Genomic DNA, 23,262 nt, shown 5'->3' with positions numbered 1-23,262 from the left:
CTGTTTCTAGGAGACCCTCTGATCAGACCTTTCCATGGTCTACAATTCCTGATGTCAAAATCCTGGCCATTTGTGTGAGAGACCCCTCGTTCCCTGTGGCAGGGAGCTCAGGGACACCCACGAAGCACATGATATAATAAATCTTCAGGCCTGGGACCTGCTCATCTCTTGTTTTCCCATTCTAGGACACCCTCTGTGTCTTCCATGCCTCATGGCCTTTGCACATGCTATTTCCTCTGCCTGGAATGATCTTCCCTCCAATTTTTGCCTGGGTAACTAGTGCTGGTCCTGCATACTTCCACATGAGCATCACTTCCTCTCATAACTGTCCCTGACACCTCACCTGGTCATTTTCAGTCCCCCGTCCACTTCCCTTCTAAGAACTGATCACCACCTATGATAATGACACATGCTGTGGTCTTTTGGTTGGGGTCTCTTTCCCCATTAGCCTGAATGCTCTGTGAGGACAGAGTCTGCCAGTTAGGCCCAACCATGTACTCAGGACCAGGCACATTCCCTGATATACAGGAAGTGCTCAAGAGGTATTATGGAATCAGAGAACCAATGCCTCAATGTCCAGAAAAGCAAAACTCAGAACCACACTTAAACAGACCACAACAAAGATGGGATGCCCAGGAGGGGACATGAGAAGCTACCTCATGTGTTACCCTCTGGTTGGCCACAGGGGTCTCTCTAAGGCAGAGCGGCACATGGAGCTCAGAGAAGTATAGGCACCACTCCAGGGTCACACAGCAGGTACGGACCAAGCAGGATGAACTTCCCAGACTCCTAATTCATTTCACTCAGCAGTTTGCTCCATCTGTTGACCTTCTCACATGGAATGTTATCAGGCTGGAATTCCTACCTGAGCCTTCACTGGGAAAAGCACAAAGAGCTTCAGACAGACTGGCTGACTGCCCTTGTGAAGAACACACGTGAGATGTTTATATATAGGAGGTATTTAAAAATAATAGCATGGTGGTCTCCCCTTTCTGTAAAATGAAAAATTCAATGGGAACAAAAAACTTCAGAGAATGTAAGGATTCGAGAAAAGTAACCACACAGACCAGGTGGTCTCCCTGAAACCTTCACCAGGCAGAGGAGGGTGAGGATGCATCTGAGGCAAATGGGAAGAGCATGCTCAACGGCCGGAGGCGGGAATGAACGGACGATGTGGTGCAAAAGGAGTCTAGGTTGGAAACACTTTCTCAGGGATTTCCGTCTTTGAGACAGAACCAGAGAACTTACACTTCTGGCCGTGATGGACTACTGGTGTAGGGCTAGTTGTCCTCCTTCAACTATAAAACTGGACAAAATACATAAAACAACAGTTTTCAGACGCGGAACAGGAGGCAGTGCAGGGTCGTGATTTACGACAGAAGACCTGATGTGAGATCACTTCAGTCTCTGCCTGGAGACCTTCTGGACCACAGCACAGGGGTGGAGCCCAAAGAAGGCACTGCAGTCTGGGTGAACAGAGGAGACAGTGATCAGGGTTCAGGGATTCTGACAATGGCTGGAATTGGCAGGACAGAATAACAAAAAGGGATGAATTAAAAAAAAAAAAGACCTCCAGAAATATGCAGAGGGGCCTCTTAAAGCGTCTGATGGGTGCCAAACTGATTTGTACAGAATGAACCTCTGCACAGCCTGGAAGGTAACAGCTTCTAGGGGGGGAGTGAGCCAAGAACAGATTCAGAAGTCTCACGAGAGTAGGAGATGTCTGAGTTCCCACCTGCCAAAGCAGATAGACCTTGCTGAACACCTCAAGCATTTAGTTGAAACCCAGAAAGGTCAGGCCTTAGGATTACTCTAACCCTAGAATAAGAACACTCTAGACCCACCCTAACAGTTTACACACAAGCCTTTGAAGTATGAAGCTGATCTGTAAGTAAATTAACTGCCTGCCAGAACAAAATTTAACACCTTTCAAAGAAAGATAACAAAATCCAGATGCTCAACAAATATCACAATGTGCAGCACAGAATAAAAAATTACTTGTGAGGCAAAGCAGGAAAATGTGACTAAATACTCAAGAGAAAAATACCAATCAACAGAAACATACTGAGATGACAGGAATGATGGAATTTGTGGACAAGGACCTTTCAACAGCTTTCATAAATATGCTCAAAGATTTAAAGGATAATATGCACATGATGAGAAAAGACATGATATAAAAAGGAACCAAATGTAAATTACAGAGATGAAAACTAGGATAGCTGAAATGATAAATTCGCTTGATGCTTTTCTAATAAAACAGACTGCACACTAGAGAAGAAAAGATCAGTGAACTTGAAGACAGGATACTAGAAACTATCCAAATTGAAGCTCGAAGGGGAAACAGGGATGGTAAGCTGAACAGACCTTCATCACCAAACAGTTTAACATATATGTAAACAAAATCTCAACAACAGAGGAAAGAGAGATTGAGTAGTAAGAATATTTGCAGAGGGGCACCTGGGTGGCTCAGCAGTTGAGTGTCCGATTTAATTCAGGCTCAGGTCATGATCGATCCCAGGATCATGGGCTCGATCAAGCCCTTGTGTCAAGCTCCACACTCAGTGTGGAGCCTGCTTAGCATTCTCTTTCTCTCTCCTTCTGTCCCTTTCTCTGACTCATGCTCAATCTCTCTCTAAAATAAAAATTTAAGAAAATATATTTGAAGAAATAATGGCTGAAATTTTCCAAATTTGATGAAAAATATAAACCCACTGATTCAAAAAATTCAGTGAACCCCAAACAGGATAAACACAAAGAAAACTACATGCCATAATCAAACTGATAAAAAAAAAAAAAACCAGTAACATGTAGATATATTTAAAAGCACCCAGACAGGGGCGCCTGGGTGGCTCAGTCGGTTGAGCGTCCGGCTTCAGCTCAGGTCACGATCTCGCGGTCCGTGAGTTCGAGCCCCGCGTCAGGCTCTGGGCTGATGGCTCAGAGCCTGGAGCCTGCTTCCGATTCTGTGTCTCCCTCTCTCTCTGCCCCTCCCCCATTCATGCTCTGTCTCTGTCTCAAAAATAAATAAACGTTAAAAAAAAAAATAAAAGCACCCAGACAAAAAGACACATTAAATATAGAATCACAATCAGAATGATCTCTGACTTCTCACCAGAAACATAAACCAGAAGATAAAAGAGTGACTCTTTTAAAGTGCTGGGAAAAAAAAAAATCTCAACCTAGAATTTCATATCCAGAGAAAACATCCATCAAAAGAAACAGGTAAAATAAAAACATCTTCAAGTAAGAGAATCTTTCCCCAAGAGACCTACAATAGAAAAAATGTTAAAAGAAGTTCTTCAGGGAATAAGGGAAAATGATTATAGATGGAATTCAGATTTATTATACAAAGAAAGGAAAAGCACAGGAAATGGTAAATGTGTTAGAAAATATAAAAGGCATTTTCTCGTTTCTTAATTAACAAATAATAGACTGTTTAAAGCAAAAAAAATTATTGGGCTTATAACTTAGGTAGACATAGATGTATGGTAAGAACATAAAGGACAGGAGAGTAGTAAATAGAAGTACACTGTTATAAGGTTCTTACATTACATGTGATGTTATGAATTAAATTTATGATAGATTGTAATACATTAAAGATGTGTATTATAAACCACAGAGGAACCACTAAAGAAAAAGGGGGTACAGCTAGAAAGCTAACAAAGGAAATATTTTTGGAAGTTCTTGATTAATATTAAAGAAGGCAAGAAAAGAAGAAAAAATGAACAATAAGAAGAGATGGGACAACTAGAAAAAAAATAAGGCAAAATATACAAAATATAAAAAATATGAACTACAAAATACAAAAATCCAACCATATCCATATATAATATTAAATGTAAATGGATTAAACACTTCATTTAAAAGGCAGAGATTGTCAGACTAGAGAAAAGAGTGAGAACCAATTATACGTACATACTTCAAATAGAAAGACACAGAAACATTAAAACAAAAAGATCGAAAGAAATACACCATGCAAACACTAATTCTAAGCAAGCTGCAGCAGCTATATCAATATCAGATAAAGTAGATTTCAGGACAACAGGTATTACCTGTTAAAGAACTTAAGAAATAAATAAAGGTACTGAACAATTTTTAAAGGGTCGTCAAAACATAATGGTCCCAAGTGTGTGCACCTAAAAGCAAGGTTTCAAAACACATGAATCAAAAACTGACAGAACTAAAGGGAGACACAGCATATCCACAATTACAGTTGCAGATTTTAATGTCTGTCTCTCAGTACTAGATAGAACAAGTGTATTTTTTTTTCTAAAGCCTGAAAAGGTGTAGAGATTTGATTATTAACCAGCTTAACGTAAGTGACACTACACTCAGGGAATATTCTTCCCAACTCATTCTAAGAGGCCAGTTCTACCTTGACACCCAGCTGAGACCAGGACATTACAAAAAAGAAATGTACACTACTGGTTGGAATGTAAATGGCATAACCACTTTGAAAAACAGTTGGGTTCTTTCTTAAAAGTTAAATACACACGTATCATATGATCCAGCTATTCCACTCCTAGGTATTTATTCAAGATTAATGAACGCATTTGTCCATACAAGGACATGTACACCAATGTTGAGAAGCTTTATTTGTATTAGCTCTAAACTAAAAACAACCCAAATGTCCATCCATAAGTGAATAAAGGAAACTGTGGTATCTATATCTATCCAATGGAAAGCTACTACTCATCAACTAAAGGGAATGAACTACTGATAACATGTAACCATGGATGAATCTTAAAACAATCCATGGTGAGTGAGAGAAGCCAGACCCTCCCCCCCACACATAAAAAGGGTACATACTCTAAGATGCCACATATGCAATGTGCTAGAAAATGCAAATTAATCTATAGTAACAGAAAGAAAATCAGTGTTTGCCTGGGGATGGGCAAGTGGTGAGTAAGGGATTATACAAAAGCACAAAAAACCTTTAGGGGTGATGATATGCTCATTATCTTAACGGCAGTGATGGTTTTGTGAGTGCATACATAGGTCAAAACTTATCAAACTGTACACTTTAAATACAGGCACTTTAGGGGTGCCTGGTTGGCTCAGTTGGTTGAGCGTCCGACTTCAGCTCAGGTCATGGTCTCGCAGTTCGTGGGTTCAAGCCCCGTGTTGGGCTCTGTGCTAACAAACAACTCAGAGCCTGGATCCTCCTTCAGATTCTGTATCTCTCTCTTCCGCCCCCCCCCCCCCCCCCCCGCTCATGCTCTGCCTCTGTCTCTCAAAAATAAATAAATGTTAAAAAAATTTAATACAGGCACTGTATTGTGTAACAATATGCCTCAATATTGTTTAAAAAAACTTCACCAGAAGAATTTTATTTTCTTGATTATGATGATGAGCATCAACAAACCACTGATTGAACATGGGGCTCTGCTAATTCTAGGATTGTAGCTCCCTATCCTTGAGAAATCAGTTGTGGGAGTGATATTAAAAACCAGGTGAAATCCTAGGGAGTTTTAGATAGGAGTGATTAGAAAATATGTTCTTGAGATCAAATAACTCTACAAACTACCCCAGGTCTTAAAATAATTCAGATGCCTTTCCAAGAAAAATAAGTTTCAAAGAAGAAAATCACTCTCCAAACAAAGAGGAAACATTCCAACATTTTAAGTTTCTTCAGTTCATTTCAGAGTTGGACTTTCTGATACTCTTAATGTGTTTTAATAAAGTATAGGCATTGTGACTTATTTAAGAACAATGACAGTAAATCAATCCATGTAATACACATTATCAGAATAAAAGAGGAGAATCATAGAATCATCTCAACAGGTACAGAAAAAAACATAAAACACCTATTTATGACAGAAGAGTTCAGTAAACTAGGAATAAGAGGTAACTTCAGCTAATAAAGGGCATTTATAAAAACCTACTTCAGCTAATATAATACTTAATAATGAAAATGATCATCCTTAATGATGAAAAACTGAACCTTATGATTATGAAAAAGGCAGAAATACTCACTGAAGTTTTATACTCAACATTGCACTGGAAGATCCTAACCAGTATAGTGAAACAACAAAAAAATACAGACTGGAAAGAAGCAAAGTTATTTATTAGTAAATGACATCAGTATGTATACAGAAAATCCTAAGAAACTCGTAAAAATGTTATTAGAACTAGTAAGTGAATTTAGTAAAACTGCAAGATACAAATTCAATATACAAAAATTATGTCTTTAATAGCAATAAATAATTGGAAAACTGAAAATCATACTAGTGTCAAAAAACATGAAGTACTTAGAGATAATTTCATGAAATATGTACAAGATCTCTACTCTGAAAAATACAAACTATTGCTGAGAGAAAAAGACCTAAATACATGGAGAGATATACCATATTCATGGATTAGAATTGCCAATATTATGATGATGTCTATTCTCTCTAAATTGGTCTGTAGATTCAGAGTAATCCTAAACAGAATCCCAGTTGGATTTTTTGGTCGAAATTGGGAATCAGAAACTCCCCTAACATTTATATGGAAGAGCAAAGTTCCTAGAATTGACAAATATTCTTTAAAAAGAGCAAAGTCGAAAAACCGAGAGTACCTGAATTTAAGGCTATAAAACTCCAGTAAATGAGACCATATTGGCATAAACATAGATAAATAAATCGACAGAACAGAAATAAACTCATACATATTTATGCATTCAACTGATTGTCAATTCAATGCAATGCAATGGGGGAAAGGACAATCCTTCTAACAAATGATGGAACCACCAGATATCTGTATGGGATAAAATTAATCTCAACTCCTACCTCTCACCATTCACAAAAGTTAACTTGAAAAGATCACAGACCTAAATGCAAAGGCTAAAATTTTAAAGCTTCCAAAAGATAATTAAGGAGAATATCCTCACAATCTTGAGGTAGTTAAGATATTCTGGGTAGGACCCAGAAAGCACTAGCCATAGAAAAAATTGGTAAATTAGACTTTATAAAAATTAAAAACCACTCATCGAAAGATACTGTATGAAAATCAAAAGGCATGTTGAAGACTGCAAGAAAATATTCATAGTACATATAACTGATACAAGACCTGGCTCTACAATGTATAAAGAACTCTTACAATTTAAAAAAAAAAATTTTATTATTATTTTTTGAGAGAGAGAGAGAGACAGACAGAGAGAGAGAGACGGAGAGACAGAGACAGAGAGAGAGAGAGCAAGCAGGGAAGGGGCAGAGAGAGAGGAAGACACAGAATCTGAAGCAGGCTCCAGGCTCTGAGCTCTCAGGACAGAGCCCAAAGGGGGGCTCGAACTCATAGACCGCGAGATCACAATCTGAGCTGTAGTCAGCCGCCCAACTGACTGAGCCACCCAGGTGCCCCAAGAACCCTTACAATTTAATAATACAACCAACCCAACCACAAAATGGGCAAAAGACTTTAGACAATCTCCAGAGTAAAATACACACGTGGCCAATATGCAGAAGAAAGCATGCTCAACATCACTGGTCATCAAGGAAATACAAATTAACACCACAATGACCAGTAAGCACTCACCAGAACAGCTAGAATTAAACAGCCCATAGCCTACAAACTCTGGCAAGAATGTGGAGGAAGTGGAACTCCCATATGTGGCTGGCGGGAGCGTAAGATGCTACAGCCATTTTGGAAAATGGTGTGTAAGTTCTTAAAGAGGTAAACACACTCTCCCCTATGACCTAGCAATTTTACTCCTTGGTATTTTACCCATGAAAAATAAACACGTATGTCCCCAAAAAGCCTCCTACAAACACTTTCGTAGCAGGTTCAGTCATAAGAGCCTAAAATGGGAAACAACTGAAATGAACAAGCAAATGGCTAAACAGGGGTATTTTCATACAATGGAACACTGCTCAGCAGTAAAAAAGAAAAAGAAAGAATAACTGATACATACAACGTGTATGTGTCTTACAGACATCATGCTAAGTGAAAGCAGCCAGGCGCCAAAGAGTATCGTCAGATGAATCCATTTGTAAGGACTTCCTCTGCAGTGAGCACAGATCCTTCTGGATACTCTCACCAGACCCAGGGTCCTCAAGCCCTAGCCCTGGGTACCACCTGATGAAGCCATCCAGTTCAGCCCCTAATTCTACACAGAACCCATCGGCACCCAAATCTCTAGATCCAAAGCCCACTGGAGGGGCTGTTTCGACCTCAGCAAACTAATCCTCTGTTGGATCTAGCCTAAATCTCTCATATCCTCCTAGCCCACATATCTGGGGATCTAAGGATGGAGCCCCCTCTGACATCCAGGAGGGAAGCTGGGAAGTCAATCAGTGGTATCAGGAGAGTTGGAAGGCTGGGATGTCCCAGCGGAAGGGCCCTTAGAACTCTTTTCCTCCCAGGCCAAGGGAGAAGGGAGAGATTGAGGGCCAGAAACAGGATGGGGCCCGCCCAAGGTCACGCAACCCTGCAACCCAGCTGATTAAACCCAGGGCTTCTGAGTCTTGACTTAGCATCCCTTCCCCCTTTTTACCTTTTCCACCACCGAGGGCAAAAACGGAACTGTCCTGTCTAGTTGGCCATCGCCTAGCCTGGGTTAGGCCATGCGTTGGTTCAGACTGACGCTGTATCACGGGCCACTGGCTCCGGAGTGGGGGTCTCAGGAACCACAGGATTCAGAGGTGCTTGGGGGTGGGGCCACTGGAGGACTTGGATGAACGATGCCCACCCTGAGTCTACCGAGGGAGACTCAGGCTTTCCTGGCTGAAGGGTGGGGCTTTCCCAGCTAATCCAGCTACTGCGGTAAGGTGGCCCGGGTCAGGCCTGGACACCTGGAGGCTGCCCCAGGCCAAGCCCACCTGTACATCCACCCTGCCCTGGCAAAGCCTCGGCCTGTGGCTGGCCCGCCCCTCCCTCCAACTCCTCCAGGCCCCAACCAGAGAAGGTACTCACTGATGGGGGCGTGTAAGGCCACGTGCTCCTGGTAGGGCGTGTAGTACTTGTACTGCTTTCCGCAGAATTCACAGGTGTAATTGCCAGTTTCTGTCCAAGGAGAGGCAAGTGTGGGAATGGGCACGTGACCCCCAGCAAGCAGCAGCAGCATGCTCCCTCCCCTCCGGCTCCCCTCATCCTGGGACCAACTACAACCCTGAGCCCACTGGAGTCAGCCTGCCTGGGTTCAGCTCCCAGCTCCTCCTCCACGTCCAGCCGTGTGACCTTGGGCAAATCTCTTAACCTCTCTGTGCCTCAGTTTTCCTATCTATAAAACGGGGGTAATAATCGGACCACCTTGTAGGATTGCTGTGAGGATTAAATTTATACGTCAAGTGCTTAGAACAGTACCTGGCACACGCCGTTTCTCTGTCCACACTCCCCACCCCCCCAGACCCTGGTGCTCAGGAAATGTGTGGTGACCAGTGCCAACCTCTCGCTCAGCCCCTCTGCGATGGCCATGCTTGGGTCCCCTCGTCTCCAAGACCTTCCCCGCCCCCAGGTACCCCCATCCCCCCGGCAGAAGGGGTCACGTCTTCCTCTCAGGCCCCACCAGACTTTATCTTTACCTCTCTTTGGGCACTGCCTAACTTCTTTCTTCTTAAAAATTTCTGATGTAATATTGTTCACTGGGGGAAAATTATAAAATACTGATAAATACAAATACAAAACTTAAAGAGTACGAGAAATTTCAATCATCTGTCACCCCCAAACAAAGAGCAGCAGCTGCCCCCTGGGGTGGAGTGTGCAACTTTGCCATCCACCCCCGGGGCCTACCCCTCACTCCCATCTCCTCCGGAGCGGGCTCCTCTCCCTGACATCAGCTGTCTAGCTCCGGTGGGCCTTGAATTAGCCAGCCCTGATCCGTATCCTCTTTGTAACCTGGTGTATTCAATCGACGATACTTTGTGGACATCTTGCTCAATCAATAAACATCGATCCCTACTGCATTTATTGGCTGTATGGTTCCCTCTGGACTTTGAAATCTGCTGAGCCAGTTTCCTGCGCCAGGGGACGTTCAGATCGTTTCAAATTTTTTTCCCTTACCAAAAACAAAACAAAACAACAAAAAAAAAACAAACAAAAAAAAAAACGCAGTGATCCACATCTTTGTAGAAATGTTTGCACATTTGCTCATCATTTGTCACATCGTTGCAAAGTAAAGATTATTGTGCATAATCTTTGCTCATTATTTCCCCAGGATAAATTGTGGGCATGCATTTTTAAGGCTTTTGATAACCACAGCACCAACTACATATCAAAAGGTTGGGCCAATTTTTATCCCAATCAGAAAGCTGTGCCTTATCGGGAGAATTCTATTGCACTGCTGGTTTTATTTTCCATTTGTTTTGAGTTCTAAGGAAACTGACTATTTTTCATGTTTAATTAACTGTAGTTTTTCTTTCGTGACTTTCCCATTTGAGTTTACAGCCAATGTTTCCATAGGCGTATTTACATTTTTTTAATTGCTAAGAACTCTGCAGATTAAGGACATCAACATTTTGCTCTCTCTGTCACAATTTTGCTCAATTTTTAAAAATTGTTTGTGGTCTTTCTCTCTCAATACGGATTTAAACTTTTTCATAAATAACTTTTATAACTGATTCATGAACACTGGAAAAGATAGACGATTTGCTATTTACAGGCTTCGAAATTGTTAGATCAACTGTATTAATTATATTATTCAAGCCCTACATGATCCTGTTTGTCTACCTGCTCTCTCCAAGACGGTCATGATCAACCTTTCCATTTTGTCATATTCCTAAATGTATTTTGTATTTTTAGATGTGATGTGTGCCGCATTTAAGGCTCACGAAATCAAAACTGTCAGTGTTAACTAACTAACATGACACGATTTTCTAACACGGTGCTTCTCAAAGGGTGGTCCCTGAGCCAGCAGCACCGGTATCGTCTGTCAAACCGTTAGAAATGCATATTCTCTGAGACTTATCCAAGACGCTGAAAGCAAAATTCTAGGAATGGGATCTAACAATCTGGGTTTTAACAGTCCCCCTAGAAAACTGTGATGCAGAGGAAAGTTTAAGAACCACTGCTCAAACTTCTAATTATACTCTTGTATTATCTGCATGTGCCTGAAAACACTTCCCTAAATTGTCTTGGGAAAATTCATTAAAAAGATACTTTGCTAAATGTCAGCCGAAAATGATGAGCAAAAGCAGTCATGGTTCCTGCCTTCAAGGAGCTTACAGTCTGGGAAAGGAGACAGAAAAATCAAATAATCACACAAACTTAACACTGCAACCTCAAGAGGGGCTCTTAAAGGAGACACTTAAAGTGCTATGAAAATCCTAACAGGGAACTCAATTTAGTTAAGGAAGCGAGAGCAAGTTCCCTGAGAAAGATAAAAGATGAGGAATTAACTGTGTTGCTAATAAACCATTATTTCAAATTAACCTGAGAATCTCTGTCTTCTAATAAAAGAGATTATGCCATTTGCTTTTATTTAAAGCTATAACTGACTTGGTTTTACGTGTTTTATATTTTGTTTCTTTTTTTTTGTGCTCCACCTTTTCTGGTTTCCTTTGTTTCAGTTGTTTGATGAATGAAATCTTCTCTCTGCCTTTCCATTATTCTCCAATATTCCATTATTTTCCAATATTCTCCTTTGTTTACATAGCATGTAAGATACATCTGTCTGTTACAGTTAAGCACAAAATGGTATTTTCAAGTCTATTACCATTGAGAAAGGCAGTTTAACTCCATGCTTCTCACACTTTTGCATGTTTAAGAATCATCTGGAAAGATGGTTACAACACAGATTGCTGGGCTCCACCCCAGAGATTCTGAATCCGTGGCTTGGGGGTGGAGCCTAAGAATTTACATTAAAAAAAATTTTTTTTAATGCTTATTTATTTTTGAGAGAGAGAGAGAGAGAGAGAGAGAGAGAGAGCGCACAAGCAGGAGAGGGGCAGAGAGAGAGGGAGACACAGAATCCAAAGCAGGCTCCAGGCTCTGAAGCTGTCAGCACAGAGCCTGACACAGGGCTCAAACCCACCAACCACGAGACCATGACCTGAGCTGAAGTAGAACACTTAACCGACTGAGCCACCAGGCGCCCCAAGAATTTACATTTCTAATAAGCTTCTATGAATACTGCTGCTGCTGGTCTAGGGCCCACACCATGGGAAGGGCTGGTTTAACCTACCTCTACTGTATCCTTCACCTATTCCTTCCTTCTCATGTTTTTAAAATTCATTTTTAGTATTTTACAATGATCTTTGTCCTTTGCATTCAATTTTATAATCAGAGTCCAACATTTTAAACTTAGCTTCTAGCTTATCTGGTTTGACCATTTACCACCAGTCCTCCCGAGCTAGGACTTCATTCCTGACAATGGACTCTTCAATGTGCTCTACTGCTTAGTTCCCTGGAGTGTGTTTTTTAAATTTTCGGAAGATGGGTACACAGGAGAAATAGTGGTTTTGGGGGCCCTCACTTTCCCCTTTACTCCTAAATTGTCAGCTGTCTAGATACAAAATTGTTAAGATTACAACCTTTTCCCTTCAAAATGTAGTGTCGTCTTCTGACATTTAGTACCGTACCCAAGTCTGAGGTAAGTCCCCCTTGGGTTCATCTTGGATAACACCTGGCTTTTCTTATGTCTAGATGCCTGTGTATTTTTTCTTTATATTTACAGTTTAAAAAATCACTAAGATCTATTTAGTTATGGGTCTCTTTACATGGAGACAGGTTACACCACAATCATCTGTCATCACCTGAAATATAATGAGCCCTTAAATCTGCACACACAGGTCTTCCTTTAGCAAAATTTTCTTCTATTGTATCTTTGGAGTACTGCTTCTGTCCCACTGGTACAACACCACTAATTATCTGAAACTGGCTCTCCACGCTCTGTATTTAGCTTGTTTTCCTTTCCCCTGGTTATCTTGATCCGTTCAGGTTTCTCATCCCCATAACTAATTCCATTTCTGCAGATCAATTCTGCTCTTTACTATCTATAGTGTACGTTTTAATTCTGCGCTTCTATTCTCTGTTTCTCTGCAGTCCTTTAGGTCACTCTTTTCTCTCTGCCTCTTCGTTCTATCCTGCTGCTCTGTCACCACACTTCAGGATCCTCTTTCACACGGGTCATGCTGTGGACTGAACTGTGTCCCCCTAGCTCCCCAAATTCAATTGTTGACGCCCCACCTCCCCAGGTGATGGTGTTTGGAGACAGGGCCTGTGGGAGGTAACTGGGTTAGATGAGGTCATGAAGGTGGGGTCCTCACGACTGGATTGGTGCCCTTATTACAAGAGACACCAGGGAGCTTGCTTCCACTGGTCTCCCATCATGTGAGGGCACAGACAGAAGGTGGCCATCTGTGAGCCAGGAAGAGGGTTCTCACCAGAACCTGACCAGGCTGGCACTCTGATACTGGACTTCTAGCTTCCAGAACCGTGAGAAAATAAATTTGCTGAAGCCATCCAGTCGGGTATTTTGTTAGGACAGCCCAAGGAGAGTAAGGTAAATCATATTTTCTTATACTTGATTATGGTTGTCACAGAATGTTCTTCTAGATTTTGTAGTAGGGTCATCTTCAGAGGTATGCTTGTCCTCAGAGTCTCCTAAATTCTGTGGAATTTTCACAGATTCATGGTTTGGGGGGTTTTTTTAATTAAAAAAATTTTTCAAGTTACTCTTCCTTATCCACATTTTAAAAAAATCAAGTAAACTGCAGATGAATTCAGACTTACTGTTTTCGATAGACATGAGTGAACTGTCCTTGACCCTCCCATTATCATCGTAGTCATGAGCATGGGAGACCACTGCCATGGTAGTATTTCTCAGATCTGCAGCAGGAGAGCAGCTGACATGCAAGGCCACTAGGACAAACTGTCTCCTTCTAGAAGGATTCCTCTCCTCTGTCATAGCTCCAGCTTCTTCCTCCCTAATTCTCCAATTTGCTCAGATGATGCAGATATGGAAGGTGTACTTCCCAGCATGCACTGCTTCAGGGTCTCTCCTCTTCCCGGACCAACAAAACTCTATTCGTGGTGTGGTGTGCCTCTCATGGCTCCTCTCACTCTATGCCTTCTCATTTTTAGAGTTCTGTGGCCTTGGCCTGCTTGAAACCCAAGCAGCAGCGTTCTTACCTCATAAGGCAGCTCCTGAGTGGTGACGGGAGATAGTCACACTATTTTAGCAATCTCCGCTCCATAATGTCAAGCTGGGAGCATTCAGGGAGCCAAACCCAGTTCCCTTTGCTCAGTGCAATTCCCAACTGCCTATGGTGTGTGACAATTCCACCGGCCGTCTGTCTGACTCAGTTACTGATCTACAGAACAAGTTTCATCTAGTTCTGTACCTTCCTGGGTAATAGGCACCACTTATTTATTAATGCCTTCCGTGTGTGCATAAAAGACTACGCTAATTCCTGTGCAAACATAACCTCATCTCATCTCCACGACAATCCTGAAAGAACTGTCACCACCCCATTCTCGAGTTAAGGAAAGCGTAGATTAGGGAGATTATAGAGCATGTACGCCCTCACACAGGTATTAAATGTAGAGCTGGGGTTCATAGATGGGGTGCTTTAAAGCTCTTACAATTGGCCGTCTCTCGACAACACCACTCATGTGTTAAGCCCTGGATGCGAGCCAGGTGCTGGGCCAAACACTTCCTGCAGGCATCCTCCAACAGCCTTACAGAACAGATAGACGCTCTCGTCCTCAGCTTACAGATGAGTCAAAGGACACTCAGAAGGGGGATAAGTAGCTGGTAAATTGGAGATGGCAGCATTCAAATGTGGGCCGGATTCCAATTCTACTTTCATAATTATGATGCTGCAGACAGAAGGGCAGTGCTACCCCGGGGCGGCTGGCAGACAGTACTAACATGGCAGGTCACAGACCCCACTGTCCCCGTCCTGTATCTGTCTACGAATGTCCATCATAGAACGTGTCTGATTCCCATGTAGGTTTCCCCACAGTTTAACTTATAGCAGTTTCAGTGTTGAGGGTTTCATCATTTTCTGAGGGAAAAAGAAAACGTGTCATATGCACGTAAACACATGACAAGCGCTATGCTAACCGCTTCGCAAATACTGCTGCCTCTCCCGTTTCTGGAGTGCTTTAAGAGTTAAAACAAAGCAGGCTCATCCTTTACCACGGAGGAGGAAGGAGGGAGAGACAGGATGGGGACCGGACCAACGGCTTCCAAGGGTCAGGGCCAAGCTCCACCCTGTGAAGAGCATCCCCAGCTTCCCTGCTTTAGCTCCTCGACTTTCCTTGCCTTGGATTTCCTCATCCTTTCATTCAGTGTCTGTGTGTCTATTCTACAAACTACCTTCAATCCTTATTGTAGCGAGGCAGAGTCGACAAAGGCCTTTTCCTGTTGGGTGGTAAGCAAGGAAGGGGAATGTGAATTCCTGAAGGGCTGGGCCAGACCCCTCTCACTCGTGAGACTCTACTCAATCCATTCTTCTAGAAACAGACAAAATAGTCTTCCTAAAGTGCAAATCCGATCAAGTCCCTTCCCCATGTGGTAAACTCTCAGGCTCCTTGTCCCTCAGAATGAAGTCTAGATGCCTTCCTCTGGCATTCAAGGCTCTCTCTCAAGACTTCAACTCAGAATTGATTTGCCTTTCAATTCCCAGAACAGGCGCTGCTCTCCCACTTCCGCCTATGACGCAAGAGCTCATTCCCCACCCTCGTCCCCAGGCAGAAGCCTCCAGGATTCCCGAGGCTGGCCAGGTACTGCGCCAGCCCCCATGGCTCCTTGCACTTCAGGTTATGCTGGAACTATCTGCTACTGACCCACTGCCCCCTCCCTGTACCCAAGGGCAGGGCCACAAATGCCCCGTCCACTGCTGTGTCCCCACCACACTCAATGCAAGTATGCTGAGAACAGGCAGGCCGCTGTGTGACTCCTGCCCTCAGGAGTTTACTTGGGACAAGGACAGAGTGTCTACATGTGGCTCCCCTGGACAGCTTCATTTGCTGAGGAACCCCTTCAGATGACGAGAGTTATTTTCCGAGCACCTACTATGTACCAGGCACTGTGCTAATAGGTGATTTACATTCACGATCTCATTTAATCCCCCAACAAACCTTCGGGGAAATGTCATCCTCATTGACATGTAAGGAGCCGAGGCTCAGGACGGCTAACAGACTACCAGGGCACCAAGCCTGTGCTACTTTCACTGCCCTGACCATGACCCTGTGCTGTTCTGCTGCTCCTCAAAAGCTAAAGTCCTAAGACTGGCCCATTTGACAGGTGGGCAAAGTGAGGTCTAAGGAGGTCAGTGGTCACTGGCCAGCACCACTGTTTCAGGATAAGTGATGTCACCCTCTTCCAATGGCAAGACTTAGCCCTCAGCCAGTCTCCCCCCACCGGCCCAGCCCAGCCCAACCCCAGAGAGAGGCCCGCATACTTGGCCCGATTTTCTGGAACGGTTCCGGGGGTTCCTCCTTCACTTCGTCAGTGGCCACGACACCTTGGTCGAAGGGGTCTGTGGGAGAACACACAGCCCTTAGCGCCCTGGCAACCAGGTCTTGGGAGTCCAGCCAGGCACAGGGAAGTGGGCAGCCACCAAGGACTTACCTGCCCGATTCTCAGGGGCCCCTTCCACACTAAATACTGCACCCGGGCAGGAGGCAGCAGCCGCAGAAGGAAAGAAGCAAACGGGAGGCCTGTTAGTCCCTGCCCACAGCTGCCTCTGCCCAACGCTCCCAGCCTCTGGGGCCCAGGAGAGCCTACCCTGGCCAGCATGGAGGCCCCGGAAAACCAGGGGCCACAGGAGGGCACATCCCAACTGGGACACAGCCTGTGCCTCCATTCCCCATCCACCCCACAGGCTAGGGTCCAACCCAGAGGCGGGCAATTTCTGCCTGGCCTGTTTCTGGGTCGCCAACAGCTACTTGAGGGGCCAGGGCAGGAGAAAAAAAGGAAGAGACCAGTAGGAAAAAAGAGGCGATGTGAAAAGGACAAGCCAGCGGGAGTGAGTGGCAGGGCCTGGTTGTCACAGCCTGCGACGGGCTGGGGATGTGGGGCTGGAGTGGGAGCCCCCCTCCATCCTTTCCAGGCCCAAGACCCTATTTCTAGGATTGAGATTCTAAAAATAAATTACCTAAATTTATTGTTCCAATTTCTAACTCTATAACTGAAGACACTAAAATACCATCATTCATTTTAAAAAACTGGTTTAATTTCATCAGAGCATGTGAATACTCAGTATGAAACTGTAAAATGCATTGATATGAAATTGCTAAAATTCGACGGATTTTGACCTACAAAACGCAATTTCACTTGGGTTACCCTAATCAGAAGTATGTATGGAGTAGGACGGGGACCTTCTCTCTCCCAGAATCCTCAGGGTTCAGTCACTGCCCTCCTGGTCTGACTGCCCTCTGACCTTCCTCTGGGTGGGAGGAGGGCGGGGACAGTTGGTGGGTGGGGTGGCAGGGGGACAAGCAGCCCTGGGGGCAGTGGGGGGGGGTGCTCCTCTTTATCTGACTCTACTTCCCAGCAGTGAGGGGCCTCACTCACCATCCACCGCGTGCAGGTCCCGGTGCTCTTGGAAGCAGCTGTAGTATTTGTACTTCTTTCCACAGATGTCACATGTGTACCTGAAATTGTCTGCGGGGGACAGAGAGACACGTGTAGTTACCAGGACTTCGGTCACTCGGGTGGGGTTTCTTTGGGCCAGCTCATCGGCTTCACGACCCAAACATGAGACTAGCCCAGACTAGCCCCAGCTGGTGAGCCACGGAGAATCAGTGCGGGGGATGTTAAGGGTCCTCTCCACAAGGAGACTGGAGGGTGCTGAAGCGACTTTCAAACCAACCCGCAATCCCACTCTGTGAGCTGAGACCTTAAAAGGGCCTGACCCCACCTCCCTTCTCGAGGCTCTGCATGCGCAAAGTGCCAGACCAGGCACTTCCTGTCTTTCCTCCATTGGTTCTTGTGACTGAGGGGAAAGAAGTAAGCCATTAAAAAAAAAATTTTTTTTTAATGTTTATTTATTTTTGAGAGAGAGAGAGAGAGAGAGAGAGAGAGAGAGAGAGAGAGAGAGCATGAGCCAGGGAAGAGCAGAGAGAGAGAGAGGGAGATACTAAATCCAAAGCAGGCTCCAGGCTCTGAGCTGTCAGCACAGAGTCTGATGCGGGGCTTGAATTCAGGGACTGAGAGGTCATGACATGAGCCAAAGTTGGACGCTCAATCGGCTGAGCCACCCAGGCGCTCCAAGAAGTAAGCCATTTAACACACAGGTAGGCTGAGGTTCAGAAGGGACTTGTCTGTCCCAAGCCCCACAGGTAGGAGGGCCTGTGGTAGGCAGCTTCCCAAAGACCCTGGCCTCCTGGCGTTTACCCCCTGTACGATCTCTTCCCCTTGAGTCTGAACCGGATCTAGTGACTTGCTTCTAATAAAGAGAAGGAAATGAAGTGATAAGATGTCACTTCTGAGATCAGGTTACAAAAGCCCGCGACTTCTGTCTCTCTCACACCGCCTGCCTCATGCTAGCTGCCATGTTGTAAGCTGCCACAGAGAGAGAGCCACACAGGAGCCTCTGGTGAACAGCCAGGGGGGAAGTGACACCCTCGGTCCAACAACTTGGGAAGGATCCTGCCAACAGCCATGTGCGTGAGTGTGGAGGTTGGGCCTTTCCCCGTTGGGCCTTGAGAGGAGACCACAGTCCTGGCCAATGCCTCACGTGCCTCATGAGACCATAAACCAATGTTTGTTTAAGTCATTCAGCCGTGGGGCGGTGTGTTCCACAGCAATAGATAATGCACGCAGGGCCAGAGTTCGGATGATTCCTACCTAGGTCTATCCAAATTCTGGGGCGGGACTCTCTCAGGACATTGCTCTCACCACGCACTAGCACAGACATCCTGTGTGTCTTCCTTGGGCAGATCTCGGGATGACCCACCCACCTCACCTTCCGGACTATGTCCAGCACAGGGAGACAGAGTGGCTTACTCAAGGCTGCACAGTGGGGCGAGGCATAGCCAAGATTCAAATATTCACTCAGTTCCACGCCATAGCTGAATCAGGGCACATGGCCTCTCTCTGCCTGGATAAGCCCACCTTCCGCTCCTGACTGAGGCACCAGCCTTCTGGCCCTCCTTCTGCTCCCCAGCACTCAAATACAGGATTGAGGAGGCTCCCTCCATCCCGACGCTGCAATGCCAGGAAATTCTATGGGAAGGTTCTGGTCCCTGCTTAGCTGAACTTAGGGGCACAGATGACATCGGCCATCTCCCTGACTCTGCCCCCACCTCTTAGACTGCACCTGTGATCTCCCGAAGTGCCCTGGCATCTGCCACAGAGCCTAACTGGTCCCCAAGTGAGAGGCACACAGCGTCAGCACACACAGTCGCTCTGAGGGTCTGGGGACCCGGCATGCCACCATCCCACCAGGCCCTACCATTTCTGTGCCCACACCTGAACCAGCCAGGCAGTGGAGGGGAGTGGGGGGAGAAGAGGTGGAGAGCAGAGGAGAGGCCTGGTCCTGCTCTGCCTCATCCAGACTGCCAGCAAGGGCTGACCCCACCTCGGGATTCACCTTCTGCTCTTTCCCCCCTAATGTGAGGGGACAGGAAGGTAGTAATGAGCTGATTCCCAGGGCCTCTCTCCCAGGCCGGCCATTCTAGGATTCCAAGCCTGGCTCAAGTTCCGATCCAGCCTAGACAATAACCTCCCCTCTCCATGTCCCATCTGGACCACAATCCTCTCTCAGTGCTGGATACTGGGGAGCAGGTGGAGAAGTCAAGGGCATCCAGGATCTGCTGGTTCCAGATGGGGCCCCGCCCCAGAAATTCCTCTCCCATACCGGCCAGTGCCAGTCGCACTCCGCAGCTGCCGGCCACACTCGTCTCACATCTGCTCACATGGCCCCTCCTACCACCTCCAATAAACGGTGAACCCCCAGCTTTCTGCCACTGAGACGCGCCTTCGCCCTGCTCTGTCGAATCCCATACCGCGACCTCTTCTCAATGCGGGTGGGGACCACAGTGCCAGGCCTACCTAAGACAGGAGTAGATGAGAAGCAAAGAGCTATCCCCACAGGAAGAAAGGCAAAATAATTTTCTGTCAATGAAACGACACTTTCAGAGCCTCCAAGAGAGCTCAGAAATGTCTCCCGGAAGGGCACCACGAATCCATCTGGAGAGACAGACTCTGCAGTGGGGCTGCATGACTCCAACCCAACTCGGATGCCAATAAGCACAACTAACGCTGGACACACTCCCTAACCTGAGCGCCTTGGTCTTCTCATCTGCAAAATGGGAATGAGATGGTTCCTTCATCTCCGAGTTGTAATGAAAAATGAACAGAGCACAATGCCCAACCGACAACAAATACCTGGTAAATGTTGCCTAATATCGTTTTGGAAAGGGAATCAACGTAACGGCTGCAACAGAAGTAGACACGGAGTTAAGCTTTTCTTTTCTTAGTTAGGATACGGGTGAGCGCATATATGCCTCCATTTATGATGATATAATTTTTCTAACAGCTAAATGAAAGACCCCTGGACTAGAAGGCGTGAGGCCTGGTTTCTATGCCCACCTCCATTACTAACAAGCTGCATGAGTTCTCTCTGGGACTCAGTGTCCCCATCTGCAAAATGGGTAGGCTGGACTTGGTATTCTCAACATGATGCTTTTGGCTCCAGGACTCCACGGTCAGGCTCCTGTCACGAGGCTGGTGTTGTGAGGATGCCAGGCTTTCTAAGCAGGCACTGCTGGCTTGGGTCAGGATAGGGGTGCAGGACTGAGAATAAAATAAAGCACAGTGGCCATGGGGAGAAAATTCCCTCGGGAGGAAGGCAAAAGTAATGGAAGGACTAAAAATACCCTTGGCTACAGAGTCCTCAACAGCCAGTGGGCCTCCGGGAACCACGGAAGCCAGATGGAACACAATGGATCATTGAGGGGCTGCCGGAGAGGCCAGGGGCCCAGAATAGCTAAGGAAGGAAAGACAAATAGAGAAGATCTTTAAATGTGTGGCTGACCACAGGCAGACCATGGGAGCCGGAAGAGAAGGAAGCTTTTGAAGAGGAAGGGAGCCAGGGGCCAGGCTGGGGCAGGGCTCGGAGAGGAGGGACAAGCATTCACTACCTCCTAGCCGTGGCCCTCAGGCAGGTGTCTGACCTACCTGAGCCTCGAATGTCTGGAAAATGGAAGCTTAGCCTCAGCACTGCCTGCCTCTCACGTGCTGTGGGAATCCAAAGAGAGAATGGATGGGAAATGCTTTTTGGACCCAATGCAATTAAGGCCCTGCTTTAGCTCATACACCTCCTCAAACTGCTTTGTTTTAGACTTTTTTTGGTCATGTCTATAATTTAAAAAAATAACTTTTTTAAGCTGACTTATTTTGAGACACAGAGAGAGCGAGCAGGGGAGGGGCAGAGAGAGAGGAGGAGAGAAAGAATCCCAAGCAGGCTCCGCACTGTCATCGTGGAGCCTGATGCGGGGCTCAAACTCACGAACTGCAAGAACCATGACCTGAACCTAAACCAAGACTCAGAGGCTTAACAGACTGAGCCACCCGGGCGCCCCTGGGCATGTTTATTATTTTTAAAAACCTTTTATGGCAGGAGGAACAGGCTGACGAACTATGGGCTGCCCACCCTCTGTTCTGGTGAAAAATTCATTTCCGTCTGTCTCTGGCTGTGTTCATGCGGCATGGCATAGCTGAGTGGTGGGGACAGAGATGCATGGCCTGCAAAGTCTAAAACATTTACTATCTGGTCCCCACGGAAGGGTCCGCTGACCCCAATGCAGAAACCTGTTCAGCTCCTCCAATTTTCATAAACCAAAAACGCCTGCGCCATGAGCACCCAGAAACCCCTGCCCACGATTTCTTCCAGGACGAATTACTTTCCCCGATCTCGTACTGCCCGTGCACAGACGTTAGAGGAGGAACTCTGTGTCGGGCTTCTTTTGCTGACAGTGTTTGTGGGTAATCTGTGTGGCTAGGTGTGGCTGTACGTCTTTCTCCCTCGTTGCTTCACGTGAACACGACTTATCTGTCCACTCCGAGCACTGGGCACTCGGGTGGTTTCCAGTGTGGGACTGTTGCAAACACGGCTGCTAAGAATACCCGAGTCGCCGTCTTTTGGTGGCCACGTGCACACAGTTCGGTTGGGATACACCTGGGAGGGGAACTGCTGGGTTCTGGAGCTCAGGTTTGTTGGCTGGGGAGAGGTTCCGCCCCAGCCTACACTCATCTGGCTTCTTACCAGGCCCGTGGGTTTAGACCTGGAGGCAGGGCGAGCAGGGCCCACGAACAGCAAAGCAGAACACTGTCCTCAGCTGGCGAGGCCCTGTGGCTCCCCAGGCGCTGCTGGGATGGCACACCCCAGAGACGAGTGCCCGTGGGTGTTCGTGAGATAACTCTCCGAAGTAGCATTTCCCAAACATCAGCCATGAAGCCCCAGGCCCATCCAGGAATTGGGAGTCAAAAGAACAGAGGAGGAGATGATGCATACACTGGGTTCCGCACGTGACTGCTTGCCCGTGAAGAGCCCCGAGAAGTCCACAGCAAAGAAACGTGTTCATCTGAGTGGAACCCAAGGCTGCCCCGGGTTATCTGACCAGAGAACCCTTTGCTGATGGAACACCTATCTGCCGCCCTAGGCCGTGGGCCGTGGGACACACCTTGGGAAAGGTTGTTCTGAGGTTGCTACAATTCCATAAAGACCCTGTGGCCGGCCCCACAGCCTGAACCACAGCAACGTGTCTCCCAGAGGGCAGTCCTGAGGGACAAGAGCGAGGGGAAATACTCACTGCCTTGGGAGGCTCCCTCCCCTGAGGTGGCTTCAGTGTCTATAAGAGAGAGAAAATGAGAGGGAAGTGAGCGGACTGGACCCATGGCCGGGCCGTGCCAAAAGAGCAAGAAGAGCAAGGGCAGGCGGTCCACCCACCACCGTGTGCCGAGGACGCTCTCTGCGCATACAGGATGCAGCGCACACAGCCTCACAGCCCTTCTCCGTGCCCCCTGACCCAGCACCCTTCCTCCTGGACCATCTCCCCGTCCCCTCGGCCCTCTCATCTTCATTAACGGCCACAGCGCCCCGCCCCCGCTCCCAGGGCCGCCTCGAAGAGCACACCAGATGGACCCGCGAGCACCTTCCCTGCAGGGGCCGCCACACCAGGCGGCACTGAAGCATCCTGGGGGGAAGCGGGCCCGCGTGGGGCAGGCAGGGGCACTGGTGACAGAAGTCTGGTGGCATGACCTCCCATCCCCTCTCCCCCCGCCAGCCCTGTGTGCTCTCCCAAGTTAAGGAGGCCTCTCCTGTCCGCCTGGGTCTCCTGCCTGCTGCAGAAAGAGGGAGAGGACTGCAGCTCTGGGGGAGGGGGGTCCGA

General features: G+C 46.5%; 1 protein-coding gene across 20 annotated transcripts in view; it reads right to left on the bottom strand.

Annotated features, from left to right (window-relative positions):
• ZNF618 (zinc finger protein 618) overlaps positions 1-23,262 on the bottom strand; it is a 186,020-nt gene that overhangs the window by 29,318 nt on the left and 133,440 nt on the right. For 11 of the 20 annotated variants that reach the window (XM_086683777.1, XM_086683780.1, XM_086683778.1 and 8 more), the window contains 6 exons: positions 22,684-22,722; positions 17,441-17,530; positions 16,496-16,531; positions 16,326-16,403; positions 9,501-9,560; positions 8,893-8,982 (listed from right to left, as the gene is read on the bottom strand). In XM_086683777.1, the coding sequence (XP_086539903.1) occupies positions 8,893-8,982; positions 9,501-9,560; positions 16,326-16,403; positions 16,496-16,531; positions 17,441-17,530; positions 22,684-22,722 (393 nt within the window). The remainder of the gene's footprint in view (positions 1-8,892; positions 8,983-9,500; positions 9,561-16,325; positions 16,404-16,495; positions 16,532-17,440; positions 17,531-22,683; positions 22,723-23,262) is intronic. The other 9 variants (XM_086683782.1, XM_086683785.1, XM_086683792.1 and 6 more) reach the window with 3 other exon arrangements.

The sequence above is a fragment of the Puma concolor genome, chromosome D4 (genome assembly GCF_028749965.1).
Source record: "Puma concolor isolate L17-30 chromosome D4, mPumCon1.1.hap2, whole genome shotgun sequence".
Lineage (NCBI taxonomy): Eukaryota > Metazoa > Chordata > Mammalia > Carnivora > Felidae > Puma > Puma concolor.
This window is presented reverse-complemented; position numbering and strand designations above follow the sequence as displayed.